General features: G+C 31.1%; 1 protein-coding gene across 11 annotated transcripts in view; it reads right to left on the bottom strand.

Annotated features, from left to right (window-relative positions):
- The window catches only part of LOC143255789 (putative ATP-dependent RNA helicase DDX43), a 66,625-nt gene that overhangs the window by 24,994 nt on the left and 23,821 nt on the right, over positions 1 to 17,810 (bottom strand). For all 11 annotated transcript variants that reach the window (XM_076512011.1, XM_076512002.1, XM_076512004.1 and 8 more), the window contains exons 7-12: positions 15,258 to 15,358; positions 14,869 to 14,924; positions 14,611 to 14,664; positions 10,330 to 10,394; positions 3,105 to 3,215; positions 1,739 to 1,880 (exon numbers count right to left, since the gene is read on the bottom strand). In XM_076512011.1, coding sequence (XP_076368126.1) covers positions 1,739 to 1,880; positions 3,105 to 3,215; positions 10,330 to 10,394; positions 14,611 to 14,664; positions 14,869 to 14,924; positions 15,258 to 15,358 — 529 coding nt within the window. The remainder of the gene's footprint in view (positions 1 to 1,738; positions 1,881 to 3,104; positions 3,216 to 10,329; positions 10,395 to 14,610; positions 14,665 to 14,868; positions 14,925 to 15,257; positions 15,359 to 17,810) is intronic.

Here is a 17,810-nt window from a genome sequence, read left to right as displayed (position 1 = left end):
TTTAAACACTTTAGTTTTTGAGTAAAAATGAAACAAAATATACAGGTCCTCAAACTCAAGTTCCTCTCTGTCGTTCGGCTGTTTCCACAACGTTTTACAACTATGACGTATTAATTGCCAAACACACTTTGTTGCATGCTGAACACTTTGTTCGTTTCAGTGTGGTGTTTTATGTAAATCTATCAGTGCTTTTTTCAGATTACATACTTTGTGAGACTACTTTTTGTCTTGCTATTGCTACTTTATGTTTGTTTTATGATAACATGGTTTACTGCGTTGTTTATGGTTGTAAAGACAGTTCAGCATCAGGCAAAAGCTTCTTTACGCTTCCGTGCAAGGAGAAGGAACCGGCAAGGTGGCAACAGTGGGTGCAGATAGTCATCAGGAAGAACTGGACTCCTTCACACCATGCAAAGCTTTATCAAGTCACTTTGAATGCTCATGTTTTGTGTCGGATCCCACCGTTTTGGATTCCTTGGGTTTCAAGCCAGGCAGGTTGAGACTGAGAAAACCATAGGCAGTAGACAGGAACATCCCCACCATCTTGTTACAAGTCATAAATACCCAGTACAATGATTGTGGAAGGGCCGGGTATTAGTTACCATAGTCGGCAAAGTATAAACAAATAAAACCCAGTCTGCGATACCAATAATTTATAAACACCAGACAGGTTTCGAGATGTTTAAAATTGCATGTGAAATAATACAGACCATATTTGTTGTCATGACTTAGGCTTACCCTTCTTCCACTGGAGGTATGACTGACTCGCAACAGGCCTGGGCGCTATCAGTATCACTCACAGTTCCACTACTCTCGCTCATGGAACTGTCCTCATCACTAAAACTTGTCAGATATGTGTCAAAAGTAACTGTTCTAGGTTCGTTCAGGGTAGGTTCGAATTGATATGGCGCTACTCAACACTGTTCAGAACACAAAGTCAAAACAGACTCCACCTCTGTTTCTCCGTATGCACTGGCCATGTTTATTTACATTCAACACACTGGCATTGGCAGTTTGTTTGGCAACTGTTAAGTCACAGTACTTTTCCTAGCAGCAAACGTAAAAACTAAAACATTCGGAATGCACCTCGGAAAGGGTTCTATCTGCACCAAGTTCTTTGTTTCATTTATTAGCACATATTTTTATAAAAAATGTAAACCTGCAAAATTAATCAGTATGAGTAGTTCTTTTGACTGCAAAGTTTTCTTTTTTCTGTAAAATTCACCTTTAACACTTTAGAAAAAAAATTACTATTTTAAAATATCTTAACCTTATTATTTGATGATTTAAAAAGGATTTCTCTATGCATAAAGTAGGGAAGAGACCAAAAACAAAACAGTGGGATTAATTCTACAATCTTAAGACTTAGAAAATGTGACAAAAAGTAAATACATTTAAAAATTAATGAAAAAACAATTCAAGGAACTGAAATACTTAAAATCAATAACAAAATTATGTTATCAAAACACAAACAGTATGATAACAATAATAATTAACACAAGGAACTGTGCCTGTTCTTATTCCTTATCAAGTTCAGGTATTAAAACAAACAGTGTGAACCTGTGATAATTATCACTAAAGATACTGTACACATTAACGTGCTTTATATTTGCTGTTATTGAATTCAGGTTACTAAAGTTCTCATTATATATTTGGAAGACAGCACAAGCATGGATGCTGTAAATCCTATGGAGATTTTAACTTTTTCTTTTTAAATGCATATTATAAAGTTACCTACCAAATACGTTACACTGGACACATTAATGACATTGTTCATAACAAGATCATTGAGTCGCCCTGGTGTAGCAATGACAATTTCTACTCCTTTTTCAGCTGTCTTGATTTGTTCTTTTCTATTACCTCCACCATATATGCACACACTGTATTGAAAGAAGTAATTATTTTTCACATACTTCCTCAAGGTTTATACCTTGAACCCAATATAAATCATTAAAGAAAACATAATACCCAGCAAACTTTACCTTCATTCACTGTGCATCAGTACACAGACATTATTCTATTAAATGTTTGGTCTTTAACAATACAGAAGTATTTGCTGTATTTATACAAGTAAACTATTTTTGTTTGACCAATCCAAGTTCAGCTTTGTAATTCAAGGTAAAACTATTGTACTACCTAGCTTATGTGATTATCAGCAATTGTGAAGTTAGGAAATCCATTAAAACACTATCTTGAGTGGTGTAGTTAGACTATTTAACGAATACTGTGTGATAAAGTATTCTACAGAAGCACCATGCAGCACTTACAATTTCTGAAGTAATACACAGCTGGAATTGCAGCTTTGTGCAAAATTTATACAGTTGCTAGAAGTATTCTTTCTAGTGCAATATTTGCATCAGTCAAAGAAACTTTTTTGTAAGCTTCCCAGTTATAAAAGTATCTTCTTTGTCTTGGCTCTTCTGTATGTCTGCTACAGTCTAATGTGACTAATTTAGAGCTGGTCATTTTTATGCAAGTGTTACATCAATATGCACAACTTGTGCTAATACACTTAGATGAACACTTTCTCAGAGCCATAAAAAAGTGAGAAAACCTCAATTTGTACCAGTTACATTGAAGATGTGAAATATGAAACTATACATGTAAAATCCTACCAATAGCCACAGACAAAATATTAATGTAACACTAAGTTGTGAATAGCTAGCACACCACATATGGGATAAGTTACATATTAATACATATCATTACCTATGTTCAATATTACAACCTTTCCAGACTAACAATGGTTCATGCACAACACGTGCACTAGTGCTATTGTTGTTTGGTTGGGCACCAACATAGTGTGTGTGTGTGTGTGCGCGCGTGTCAAACCTGTTGTATCCAGTTTATAACACCTCAAACTAAAAATAAACATCTTGTGATTTGCACCACTCATATTTGTACACCTCATTTTAAAGTCTGTTGTGGGAAACATTTTGTATGGTATTTGATCTATCTCTAAGACTAATTTAGTAACACCAAAAATATAAAAACAGATACGAGTTCTTTTTTTTGTCAGTTTGTATTTGCGGTGCAAAGGAAAAAATAAAAAACATACTTATTCTGACAATAAACACTTGTTACATAATTAACTTCATTCTTACCTTTTGATACCTTTATATTCATACTTTCTGGCTTCTCTCTCAATCTGTTGGGCTAGTTCTCGGGTTGGAACTAAAATTAAACATGTAGGTCCTGGTCTTTGTTCTCTTGGACTGTAAAAGTATTCAAAATTTAATAAGAGATAAAAAGAGGAAAAACAATGTTTTATTTAACACTTTGAATTTGGCTCTTATGTTTTTTATGCATACATTTGCTGAATCTTTGCTTCCTTCAAAATATTAATTCCCTATTGTCATAGAGAGAGCTCATGAAGTTTTATTCAGTCTTTGGTAAGGTAAACACTGATTTATTGATTACTTTCAATAAAAATAATTTTACTTCAGTGTGCAGTTTCAAATATTATCTAGAACTGGAAAAGAACTGGAAAAGTTCATGTCATTAGCAATAGTGCATTCAATATTTTTGTCATTCTGCACTCTTAATAAACAAATCAGGCAAGTTCTTATGCCTCTTTAAATAATAAAACAGTCATTTTCATGTATATATTAAAGTTGTTCAGCAAAAATCAGCTTAAAAACTTGCATTTGCAAAGTTTTAGGTATCACGTAAAAATCAATGTATTATTATAAACATGGTTCTGCTACTGTAATTAATTATTATCATTATTGCTGTTTAAATTTGAAATTATCAAGATATTTAAAGTGACAACTTACTCCACAATGTTTAAGCTGTTCAAAAAGATTCTACAACTATATTACAATAAAACACACTACATATGCTAAGACAGAGTTAATACCTATTAACAAGGCATCCTATCTAAATCAATATCAAACAAACTTGAAAAAAAAATCCCAAACCTAATTAATGTTAAGTAATTAACATGCAAGGCACGTTGAAAATAATGACTGACATGCATCAAAAGGGGTGAGTCTAATATGAATTTGGCAGTGCAAAAACAACTAGTGTCCTAATCAACTGCAACAAGACCCACCAGTTAACCAGAAAATTGAGAGTTAATTAGTTTAAAAAATAAACCTTGGGTTATTAGTAGATAATTTTTTTGTATGATGCTTGTAACAAGTTGTTTCATTCAATACCATGACCCAGCAGGTTGGCTGGCTTAAAATACACACAGTGTTGGTCAAAATACCATTTACATCACATAAACTGACAACCTACATACCACACTTTGTCAGTATGTGTATTATGTACCATAAGGATTAAGGAATGAATCACTTAAAAAGTACAGTTCTTATACCATAAGAAACACTTATTTACTACTCATGAAAATAAATTTATAAAACCATTCAACTACTTTATAAATATTTCTGACTGACAATACTTGCCAACTGAAAATCTCTTCACCCTCCTCAAGTGTTAATCTTACCATATACTTTCACATTTCATTAAGAACAATGTACTGTTTATTACATTTATAAAAATGATCCAAAATGTTTAATGAAATTTTTTTCAAAGATACAGAATTTTTATAACAGGATCAATACATTTTATTAAAGAATTCTGCCAGTAAATACTCCTTTATACAGTCGTGCCACTACATCTTTATGTCTCAGGATAAAAAAAAAGTTATATCATTTCAATATTGCAGAATTACTAGTTAAGAAGGGATCTTCAACAAATATCAAAGATGTCTGAATAATCTGAATAATACTCTTTCATACACATTCCCTTCTCTCATTTTTATTTCCAGCAGAGCAATGGATGACATCATACTGAATCTGCATTTTTGTGACTAGACAAAATTGAGATATTTATTTACATAAGGTATATTTCACATCATGTAATGGAAGCTACCAAGAATATAATCCAATAAAATGTTTGGTGACAACACACACAAAAACAATTGAGACATGCATCCATATAATGCTGAATTAACTACTTCTAAGATACAACGGAGAAAGATGGCCAAGAGTAACATTAGGACAAATGAAAGGTTTGGTCAAATAAATCTTTAATTATATTAAAGTTGCTCTCTTCCCCTGTAACACAGATGCCACCAGAAGATATGGAAGCAAACAAGAAAACAGGCAGATATTAGTTTTGTAATGCAAAAACACAAAGTGTGTTAGGTCAGTCATAAGTAAATTTTATCTACACATTATTAACTTCAAGAAAAACTACACTGCTTTCAAAGATCAGATTCTTAGTAACCACATAATACATATTCAAGTTACAAACATATCTGAATGGCTTAAAAAGAGATAAGATACATTTCCTACATCTGGATATATTCATATCTTAATACCTCTGTTTACAAAATGTGCAAACTAAAACAAGTGAACACTTGTAGCTGAATGTACACTTTCTTTTCATGTTCAGACTGTGAAACCTCAGTTACTCAAAAGCCCAAGATGGTGAAAAAAATTGCTTATCTTAAGGTATATGTCTGAAGCCTGACATAACTGGCCAGCTGCACAACTTGTTTTACTACATAAAGCACAGTGCAATTTGTCTGATATATTTTTTTCCAGAAAGTAGCAAAGTTAGTTAAGTCAAAATGAAAACATAATCAGACAAACATTCAATGTACAGCTATATATATGAGAAAGGATAACCATAACTACTGAAGATGTGACACCGTGTGTGTACATAATGTTTTTTTTACTATTAATCCGAACCCCAAATAATTTAAGTACCCAGCAATTCCTCTGACTTCCAGCAGTATTTTCATCCTGAAGTGTTAGTTCTAAAATGGCACCAACCTGTTGAGCAGAGCTAACTTGATTTATAAAACCCATTTTTCATTGGTCAAGTAGACCTTTAGACTCCAGTGTTTACTTCTAGAAGTTATAACAAAGGGTTTTCTGTAGAGCATGTAAAAACGTTTTTGCAATTTTTTTTTCACTGAGTTTACATCAATATGTAGCTGGCCAGTGGCATGTCTATAAAATGTAGGAAATAACCAATCAGATTCTTATCCTGATTTTTCTAGAAATGTTTGTAAATTTTCTTTCAGTAAATAACACTGTGCAATAGCTTTTGCCAAAATACATCTTAGGCAAACTTAATGTTCATGATGAAGTTAAATGAAAATATATTTTAATTAGGAGTTTGACCATTAGATGTTGCAACACTGCTTTGACATACTCATAGCTACAAGCTAAAACTGCTGACTACAAAGTATTATTGTTTTGTGTTGGATTAGTTTTCCGAGATCAAGTTTACTTAGAAAAGTACGTTCTACTTGCAAACTCATATTTGTAAGGGTGCTTAAGAGCTTAAAAAAAAAGTAAGTTAATGAACATATCGGTACTTTTGAGTAAAACTAAGCTGATATTAGCCAGCCACTAAAAATTAAAAACAGGATTACGACTACTGTTTTTAGATATATAGCTATGCGAGATTCACTTTGTAAACATGACTGACAGGTAAAAGCCTATCTGTGTAACAGTAAAAAGAATATCCACATTCATTCAATTATTGTTTGGAATCATAAGACTACTTTACACATGACATTTTACCATTTGAATTATTTTTCCCATATTTTATAATCCCAAATTTCTATTTATTTAAGTCTCATAACTTACAAATTCTAAAAAGAAAAAAATACAAATCTTCTACACAATTTTTTTATATTAAAAGACTGTCAACATATTAAGCATAAAAAGGTATAATAGATTTTTGCTTTACATTGTAAAACATTAGAGTTAGTATATATTAATATATAAAAGCTTAATTTCAAGATATAATCCTGTAAATTCTGTTTTCTGAACTAAGTTGCCTAAAACTAATGACACTATGATGATCATCTATCTGCAAGCCAAATTTTTTTTAAACTATATATTCACATAAAGTGTTTAACTTGCTGAATACAATATGGGTCAAAAAAGTATGAACATTATGACTCTTACAGAAATGTTCAAGATTTAATTAAACTACTTAAATATTGGTGCATATAAATAAACTTGTCATCAAAACACAGCTAAAAAATCAAATCTTAATACAGAGTTAATTTCTTAGTTTCTAAATTACATGTTCAAATACATTCTCATCCCAAACTTCTTTATATGCAAAAAAATAAGAATTCAAATTTCTTGCTTTTTATATGTGTATTTTTATTTATTGCTAAAAAACTGACTGAAATATAAGAAAACATAAAAGTATTTGAAACAAAATTTTCTCTCCAGAAAACTGGATTGAACTAGCTGCTAATGAGAAATGGGCCAGTCGGTTTGAATATCAGCGAATAGGAAAGCGTGTAGCGATTCCAAGGCAAGTATAGAACTAAACAATCAGTATAAATAAGTTGGAGTACTGCTCAGCAATATGATCCAGGGCAAGAGATATGGCATACATTTGATTCTCAACTACTGACCCATAGCAAACCATACCAGAGCCCACTGAATTACCTGATTTGGAACCATCTGTATAAATAGGAACTGAATGATTGTTTGAAAATACATTGAATAAAGGCGGTACTTCCAATCTGGAGTATTCTTTTTTAGGTGACTGAAAGAAAGGTCACATTTGGGGGCTGTAATAAGCCATGGTGGGATGGGCCGACCTGTGGAATCTGCAATGTTATGACCCAATTCATCCAATTGCTCCGGATCACGAAGGCCAAACGGAGCAATGACAGATCGTCTGTTCTGAAAAGTACTGCCCACCGAGGAAGGTAAACACATTTCCAGGTGGGATGCTTTGGTAAGGAATGAAGTTTCAAGTATATTGTAAAGATAGTTGCAAGGCGAAGGTGTAGAGAAGGTTCATGAGATTCAATGTATAAAAAATAAGCAGAGTCGAAGTCCTTGGTGATGAACGGGGTCCAATCTTTAAGGCCGAGGTCTTAGACCATTGATCCATAATCGAGTTTCGATCTAATAAGAACGATATACCTTTAACATTGAACAGCAATCTGCCCCCAACTGGTAGAAGAGAGAACCGAGGAGGAAATTTCAGTTTGATCAAAGATAAGCCCCAAGAACTTGGTCTCGGGACCACTGGCAGCAAACTTCTGATCGAAGTTCAGGATCAGGGTGAATACCCGTCGATGGCAAAAGTGCATGCATACAGTTTTGGAGAGAGAGAAATTAAAGCCGTTCGCCATAGTCCACTTCCATTTGCTCAATATATCTCATGTTTGACAACTGACATGAGATGTGAAAGTCGTCGACATACAGCCCATTCGCAACAGTGAGAGGAGTTGTTCAGTGATGGCATTTATCTTTATAATGAAGAGTGTAACACTCAATACACAGCCTTGAGGGACTCCAAGTTCCTGTACAAGCGCGGAAAGTGTCGAACCCACACGAACTTGGAATCTCCTGTCCATTAAAAATTTTTAATAAACATGGGTAGATGGCCACGTAACCCCATGTATGGAGGTCTTGCAAAAGCGTATACCTCCATGTTGTGTCAAATCTTAATACAGAGTTAATTTCTTAGTTTCTAAATTACTAAGTAAAATATACAAGTGAGCTGCATGTACACTGTGTGAGGACGAACGAATAATTGTTTTGTCTCTTGTGGTGGGAGAAAAAGATGTATCAGAAGAAATGCCTGTATTTGAAACTGAAGGGCGTGGATCTTGAGATTTGTTGGACTGTATGGGAGGAACAGAGATAGGTGTGTGTAATCGATTCATCAACCTTTTTTAACCACGGAGGTCAAAAGGCTTTTCATTTGTTTGAAAACGATTCTTTTGGAGGCACAGAGAGATCTGTCTGCACTCCCACTGTAGTTGTGGAATGAAGTGCAGCAGCATATGTCGAGAGATGGAGTTGTGGACAGCAATTTCCGAGCCTCAGGATAACTAATGTTATGTGTCGTTTTCAAGCGCTGCACCTCTTTTCCTCCAACCATTTTGGGCAAAAATGAAAGTAAGAGGGGTGAGAACCATTGCAGTTTCACGCAATGTGGGTTCATGTCACAGTCATAGGCATCGTGGTCCTTGCCTCCACAGCGAGCACATGTCAGGGAACCACGACAGGATGTCTTTTAATTTAAACTACATTTTACTGCAACTTGAACTATTCCCAACAAGATGTTTCCAGCTTTGTTATGGCTGTTTATCAGATACAGTCCAAAGAGGAATACAACAATAAAAGTAAATGAGCACATATGTAAAATATTACTATCCTGTGGCTACTTATGATAAATAATTGTAATATTCCATTACAATCTGAATTGATTCTAAAAAACAAAAGGGATAATTTAGACTTAGTAGTTTTTTGTTTTAGTTTTCTTTTGGAAATTGAAAGGTGGATAAAAGGAACTGAGCTTACATAATTTAATGGTATAGAAAATAACCGAAAAAATATCAGAAAAATGCTCGATATTCATTTAAAAGTTAGAGGTTGAGCAAATGAAATTTGAACTCTAAGAAAATTACTTAATAAAACATAACATGCGACTCCAAGATAGCTATCTGTGCTGCATGCACAATGGGAATTAAAACCCCAAGTTTTAAGCATTGCAAGTCCTCAAGTTCAATGTTAAACAACTTGAGGATCAACAATTACCATGTGATTTGTTTTGAATTTTGCTCAAAACTACATGACAGCTATCTGCACAAGTCACCCCTAATCTAGAAGTAAAAGATATGGAAAGACAGCTAGTCATCATCATCATCATTCACTGCTTACTGAACAACTCTTTGACTGACAAATAGTATAATTAACCATTACATTGTAATGCTTCCACAGCTGAAAAGGCAAGCATGTTTGGTGGGATATGGGTTTGAACCATGTCAGTGGTAATGAATTAGAAATTATGCACATTTTATCTAATGAAATGGTATGCTGTACAATACCAAATTACTCAACAATCAGCTTTATATAAGGAAATTATGACTGATAGTTACTGTATGCCAAAATAACTTGAACAGGGCAATGTTTTGTTCACCAATCATTTTAGAACAAGTAAAAATGACAGATAAAATATTGATAAAAACAACTGCAGTCTTACTATACACAAGTTAAAATTACAGATAAAATATTGATAAAAACAACTGCAGTCTTACTATACACAAGCTAACATAATAATACTGCAAACTCAGTTATGAAGAAACAAAAAAGAGATAAGTCTTGCATCAGTTACTTTTCCCTAGAAATGATACATGTTCAAAACCAAATAATTTTTTTCTTATTTTCACCAGAAAAAATATCAAACTAAACCTAAATAGTAGCTTTATTATGTGAATCATTACATGACTGTGTACCAAAAATTACATAAACTAGCTATAAAATCAATAAAGCAGATGTAACATGTTCTATCAATTAAAGTAAAACCAATAATAAAACTTACATGACTTGATTGTCTATGTGAATTAAGGCAGGAAGAAGAAATGCTATAGTTTTTCCTGTGCCTGTCTAAAAAAAATATATATATATACACACACACACACACTTATTAAACTCAACACTGCACATCTATATTTGTCAACATTAAAACCATATCCACAAAGAAATATTTATCTATTTATATTGAATTTATCTGTCTGGTAAGCAAATCTACACATTTAAGTCTTGAAATGACAAAATGGAACAAAGTATTTTAACCTGTTCTTATATAAACTTATTTTTAAATTATTTGAAATAGATGAACAAAATTTGAGTGTTCTTGTTGGTAAAAATTGTTTTTTAGAATTAACAATTTAAACTATAATTAGTAAAAAAATGGTAAATATATGAAAAAATTTATGTTGCAAGTAGAGCCATTGCATTAATCAAGTAACTATACTTATTACTATCCTGCTCTACATACTGAAAAAACAAAATTCATCACATTTGGATTTTATGACTTTTGGTTGTTGAAATCCAAGGTAATCCAGAATGAGTTTCATCATAAAGCAATATGTTGGCTAGAACTCTGTAGTTAACCTTTCTTATAGTTAAATACTTTTTCTGATTATTATCACAGTACTGATATTCATCCTGAGGTCTTGATTGAATAAATGTACACCACTTCTCAAAAATTCAATTAAAATACAAGACCTTATTTATCAACCCTTTCACAACAGGTTTGGTATAATATACGAGTTTGTATACACGTTTGCATACGTTAAGTATTTGCATTATAACTTTTGACACAGCACATCTATCTTCATAAAATGTGGTCAAAGTTTAGTAAAGATTACAAATATTTTGTATAAAAAAACAGATTTTTTAATATTATATTTTTACTAAAGATTTGTTTGTGAAAATATTGTTTCATTACTAGTCTGAGTGAAAAATGATTTCATGTTATGATTTTAAAAAATCCCAAAAATCTCAAATATTATTTTCATAGATGCTAAAACCTCCTAAATACATTTCAAGTGTTTGTGTTCAGCAAAACCTTATATTTTATCTTATTTTCTATATACTATACTTAACAAACCTCGCATCTATCATAATAAAATTAGGAAATAAATAAGTTAATTTTTTTCATGCTAGAATGACCACATATTATAACATGAAAATATAAATGTTTATTCTAAATAGTTTAAGTCTCATAACACTATATACAAACATATATATTATTACTTTTTACCATATTGGCCTTCTAGTCATGCCTACGTATCATTGCACTGATAACTTGTACGTGCACTAAAGTCACATATCCAGCAATATAAAACTAACCTTTAGTCTTCCTTGTCTTGGTTGTGTTTTAGTGGACTAGTATATTGTAACACACAGTCACATTTAAATCATTATGAATTTTTTTATATATATGTATGTATGTATGCATGAGATTATTACTATTTAGAAATAAATTATTAAACTTATTTTTCTTAAAATATAGAATAATAAAACAAGTAAAGCAAACAATTATATTTTCTTGCTACAATCTTTGAACTCAGTTGCTGCTGGACATAGATTGCTAAGTTTTAAAATTTTGCACATAGAGGATATCAAACAAAATTTTTTTTTACATTTCTTATATAGCACAGATAGCCCTCAAGTAGCTTTGTGCGAAATTCAAAAAAACATTTCTTATATACAGTTGCATAACCAAAAATCAAAATAACTAAACTTCTACCACAGAATTCCACTATAATTTATTAAGCTTCATAACTAAGAATTATTTAGATCTTAAAAAATATGAAACTTGAAGCAGTCTAAAGACACAACCTAACTTATTGTAAACTTGGACCAAAAGAAAGTTGTAGCAGTTTTAAAAGATTAAAATGGTGTCAAACACCGATATTAGAATATTCTAAGCTACTTATTGATTATTCACATGCATACACTGTAGTAAGAGAATATAAGGGACCATTTCAAAAAACAGAAAGAGTTGAATGGGGCTACTGCATTTGATTCAGTACATAAGCCATATCTCAGCAAAACAAAAAGATAAAAGGTTCTTATTTTATATTCTAACTTGATAATATTAGTAATTTGAGTTCCTAATTTGTACAAAATTATAGACTAAGTATTTTAACATCACAAACATCTAATTTTAATAGGGCTGCATTCAACATATCACGTGACTCATTAAAATCTATATTTAAATGTGTTCTTTTATTATTTACTTTTAAATTAAGAAATTAACTCACAACATAGAAGTGTGAAATATAATCTACAATTTATTCTAAGCTTATTGGCATAAATTCATAAAAATGGTAGTTCAATAAAAATGCAGGTCAACAAAAGTGATGACATGGCTTTTGAACCCTGACCCATTGTGAAAGGGTTAATTAGCTAAAGTTATATGGATTATATTACTTTTTGAAAAATTTAAACATTTTTAATGCCACATTAACCACACCCCTAGTCATTAAAACCCCTAACTTGAGTGATTTAAGTTTTCCACGATCCCTTGAAATTAAATCATGCCAAATTAATTTGAGTAACAACTATAACCACATGTTTAGACAAAGTTATTTTTCTACATTAACACCAACATTTAAGATCCAGATTAAACAGTTCTATTACAATAAATTCTGAATCAGCATCTAATTGAAGTCAGAAACATCCATCACAAAATAATTTAATGAAAAAAATTAAATTATAAAGCTGCAACTTACAGCCATGTTTAAAATGAAGAAAACAGCTTACAGAACCTAATTAATGTTTTAAATGTAAAGGAAGTCATTTTAACTCACTAATACAACTTAGTTAATGTATTAGTCCTCTAATATTTTATCAATCTATAAAAATGCCTTTTTATGAATAAATATAAGTAGTTTTGAAACATAACCGAAGCTTTCACTTTTAACTCATTTAGATTACTTTATAGTACTTTTTTTATTGACAAATCAATGAACTGATTTTATTGAAAATATTTGAAAACAAATGTTAAACTACAACCAAGTCACTCTTATAACAAAACACTCTTAACATTATAGAGTTATCTTTCACTACTCTTTTAGAATGGACTAATATTACCAATCAACTACTCAAATTCTTTTGCTCTTGTTCATTTTAATATATGGAAATCTCTCAAATTCTAAATTATACGTAACTTTAACAACCAAAGCCCTTTCAATTCTATACTTGCTGTCTTATCCATCAGTTTCTTAAGACTCTTAACCTAGTTAGAGTTCATTAGTGATACAATTTCAAATAAGTGATACAGTTAAGTATATACTGCACACACACACACATATTCTACCATGTGTGTGTGTGTGTGTGTGTGTGTGTGTGTGTGTGTAGTACATAGTGTTTTGCACTATATATATGTCTATATATAATAGTACTATTATATATAGTACAAGTAACAATTGCTATTCATATGCAAGACATCAACAAGCTCTCACTAATGTGTCCATCTTGTGATATACCAGGCAGTGGAAGTTAAAGTATACAACCAACCAAAACAAATACTGAGCTGTGGAAACTACTTTATACTGACAAATAACATTCTGTTGAGATAAGTAAAAAACCAAAGTGACTCTAACAGTTATTTATTGAATATTAATGTTAAGATTATCACATGCAGACAATGAACATATAAAACCACTTATAATTTATAGAAAACAAAGTATATTTATTAGATGTAATTTTATTTCAACAACAGATAATGCTAGTTTGACTTGACACCACCAGTTACTAATAAATTTTTGTTAATTTATAGTGTTTTTTATGATTTTTAGCTGGAAGACTACTTTAGTATGGAAAATATATTTTCAATAAAAAGTTTTATGAATTTTCTGATCAACAATAACACAAATTGATATTGTAAGACAAGAGAAAGTATTTTAATTTTTTTTTCCAAAGAAATATCTCAAGAAAACTTTGGTTTTAATATTGTGAAATTTCACAATGCATATAAGCCAGTTAACACACTGAATTCTTAAAGCTAATGCATACAGCCACTAAACACTGTTCTTTAAGCTGATGGGCACAACCAGATACCATATTAAGTTCTTATAACTAACAAACAGTTTTCAAATTCAAGTAGGTTTAGGTTTTGTTAATAAACCAATAAAATCTTAAATGTTTTTTTCTATTCAGTAAATGCACTTTACAAACTTTTAAAACCTTATTAAGTAACGATAAATGATGGCTAAAAAATTATAAAATGTTTGGAATAACTTGATCTGTATAATTTAAATTTATGGCATGCAATCACAAGAAATGTCATTTTAACATGCACACTTACTTGAGCGATTCCAATCATATCATAACCTTGAAGCAGGATTGGCCAAGACTGGCACTGAAAAATAAAATCATCTAAGAAAATAATCTTTCAGATGTGAGAAAATTTCATTCAAAGAACTAATCTATATGTATTTCTTCACATGAAACTATACATTTCCTGCACTTCATGTCAATTTATGTAGAACATTTACCTATTTATGTTTTTTACAAATAAAAATAGAACCTTGAAGACATTTTACTATTTCAGTTTTGAAATTACCTGCACAGGTGAAGGATGCTCAAATCCCTGTTTGTTTATTTCATCTAAGATTTCAGCTAGAAAATATAAAGCAAAACAAACCATGACTGGTACAGTTATATAAATGTAAAAAAAAATTAAACTACAAGTAATAAGTTTGAAAACTAACACTTACTCTTCATAAGAGGCACCACATTTAAAATTTATTTAAAATTCTGTGCATGTACATAAGATTTTTTAAGACACTCAAAATAATATTACTGTTAACAAGTTCATGAATAGTTACAATTTAAGTTAAGATGCACACCTATTTACTCTCAATCCAATAAAGGTTTTCTAACATACAAAAAAGTGCTACTATACATTAAAATTCTGAAACGTTTTACATTGCATAAGTTATAAAAACTTACAAAAATGTTTAAATCCCTGTTCAAATTTCCAAACAGGATTAGGAATAGGCCTGTTGTCATTTTCATCAAGCTTCGAAACCACAATATTGTTGTTTTCGTATCTGAAACAAGTAACAGATATTTTTACACTGCCATCAAATTTGAAATTTAGATTGATAGGTTTATTTTGCATAACATAAATATTTAAAAATGCAGAAAGGTAGAATGGGGTGAAATGTTTTTACATTTCCTACATAAAAAAACTATCATAAATCTTTTCTTAAACAGCTTTATTTACCATATACCTAGAAGTTAAAAAAGAAAAATATCTTGATGAGGAGTCACAAATACAATATCATCTACTGCTAAAATTATAACCTCAAATCAAATGTTTTATGTACTTGATACTAGTTGCCTGAGATGCCACACAGCTTCAGTATTTCTAGGTTTAATGACAAGTTTTATAATCACCTATACAAAAACTTATTTTTTAGAGCAATACCCCATTAAAAGAAATGTATTTACAATGGCATACGTAATATTCAAACAAAGAAATCTTTCATGTAAAAATAATACAAAAATAGAATTCTTGTACAGCTAACAACCTAAAAATTTCATCAATATTCCTCATACTCCCACTGTTACAAAAAAATTATAAATCCTGTTTGTGTGTATAGCATTGAAACTGAATTTTGCTTCATATTTTCTAGAAATTTATAACAAGTCATGGTACTGTTTACTTTATCTGCATTCCTAAGTTTAATATCACCAAAAAATAAACAAATAACAAGAAAATTACATTTTTGATTTATGATTGGCATTAGACATTTTATATGTCAAAAAGACCCATAATAAAACTACTGTTAAGTTAAACCTTACCAAAGTGTATTTTTGAAAAATATGAAAGAAAATATTTCCATAATTTTTGGAACCCCTTTTGTGCTTATATTCAAATCTTAAAATTGTGGATACTCTAAATGTTATTCTTATCCTTTCATTACAAGTCGAGTAGAATCCACCCAGTTCAAAACCATAAAAGTATCCATTAGAGTAATTACATTATGATTTATTGATAATGTATATATATGTATACATAAGTTTGCAGGTTATTGGTAAACATTGCAAGGTTTTGTACCCGAAATATCAGGCTTTTGTATTAAGTATCAGGCTGTTGCACATGAAATATCAGATTTTTAAAAGAAAATGCAAAACAAGTACAGGTTTTGTTGTTTAATATATTTAATCAAAATATGCTTGTTTACACTTAATACACTTCTAACAATGAAATATAAATTTATAAATGCCATCTTTTAAGAACTGGACACCCTCTGATGCAACAAAACCTTCAAAGACACTTTCAATTGACCTTTAGTTTGCAAAGGTTTTTCCTATAAAAAATGTTAAAAAAGTGATAATTTCTGGTGAATATGGTGAATTATGTAAAGTTTCATATTCAAGGTCATTTAGTTTTTGAAGAGTAGCACATGAGACATGAGGTCAAGCATTATCACAAAGCAGTATGGGTCCTCTGAAATTGACTATTGCAAGATGTTTTCGTGACAATGTTCAATATATAATTTCAAGTTAATAACTATTTCTCTGCTATAATTGTTTCTCATGTGTTTATAAATGAATAATGAATCACACCTGCTGACAACCACCAAACACTAATCATAAGCTTCATAAGGTGAAGAGCTGGTTTTGGCACATGTTTTGGTGCTTTTTCACAGTCAAGCCACTGTCAAACTTGTCATCAATTGTCAAAACAAATCTATTTCTAATCACACGTGATAATTCTATGGAGAAATGGCTCATTTCTTTTGTAAGTAAGAAGTGGGGATAAATTTCAACTCATCTTGTTTGATGGCTTTCAGTCAATTCATGAGGTACATATTTATTGAGATTTATCACCTTATCAATTGCTTCAAGATGTCTGGAAACTTTTGAATAATGAATAGTAAGTTTACCAGTAAGTTCACTCATGGTTTAGCAGGTATCTGATTCAACTAAAGCTGACAATTCTTTTTAATTAACGGCTATCTGAAAGTGACCTCGAGGCTCATTTTGAAGGCTTATGTCGCCAGAGCCAAATCTCCTAACCCAACTAGTGTTGTGCACTCATTAGCTGTGCCATCACCAAACTCACCATTAATGTGCACTCATTAGCTGTGTCATCACCAAACTCACCATTAATGTGCACTCATTAGCTGTGCCATCACCAAACTTGCCATTAATGTGCACTCATTAGCTGTGCCATCACCAAACTCACCATTAATGTGCACTCATTAGCTATGCCATCATCAAACTGACTACTAATTTTATGAGCTGCTGTAACCACATTGTGACCAGGCTTGAACTTGTATAAGAAAATAACAGGCCTATCTATTTGATCCATGATGACAAAAATTAAAAATTTATGGTGTAGCTTCTGAAATAAGAAAAATAAAGTGAGCTTGAAATAAACCAAAAATTTACTAAATTAGTCTGACAAATTTGCAATAATGCTTCTCTTCCAGTCACCAAAAAACAGAATTTCAAATCTGAACATGAAAATCAGACATTTCATATGCAACA

This window comes from Tachypleus tridentatus, chromosome 7, assembly GCF_004210375.1.
Source record: "Tachypleus tridentatus isolate NWPU-2018 chromosome 7, ASM421037v1, whole genome shotgun sequence".
NCBI lineage: Eukaryota > Metazoa > Arthropoda > Merostomata > Xiphosura > Limulidae > Tachypleus > Tachypleus tridentatus.
The sequence above is the reverse complement of the archived record's forward strand: the minus strand, read 5'-3'. Positions and strand labels throughout refer to the sequence as shown.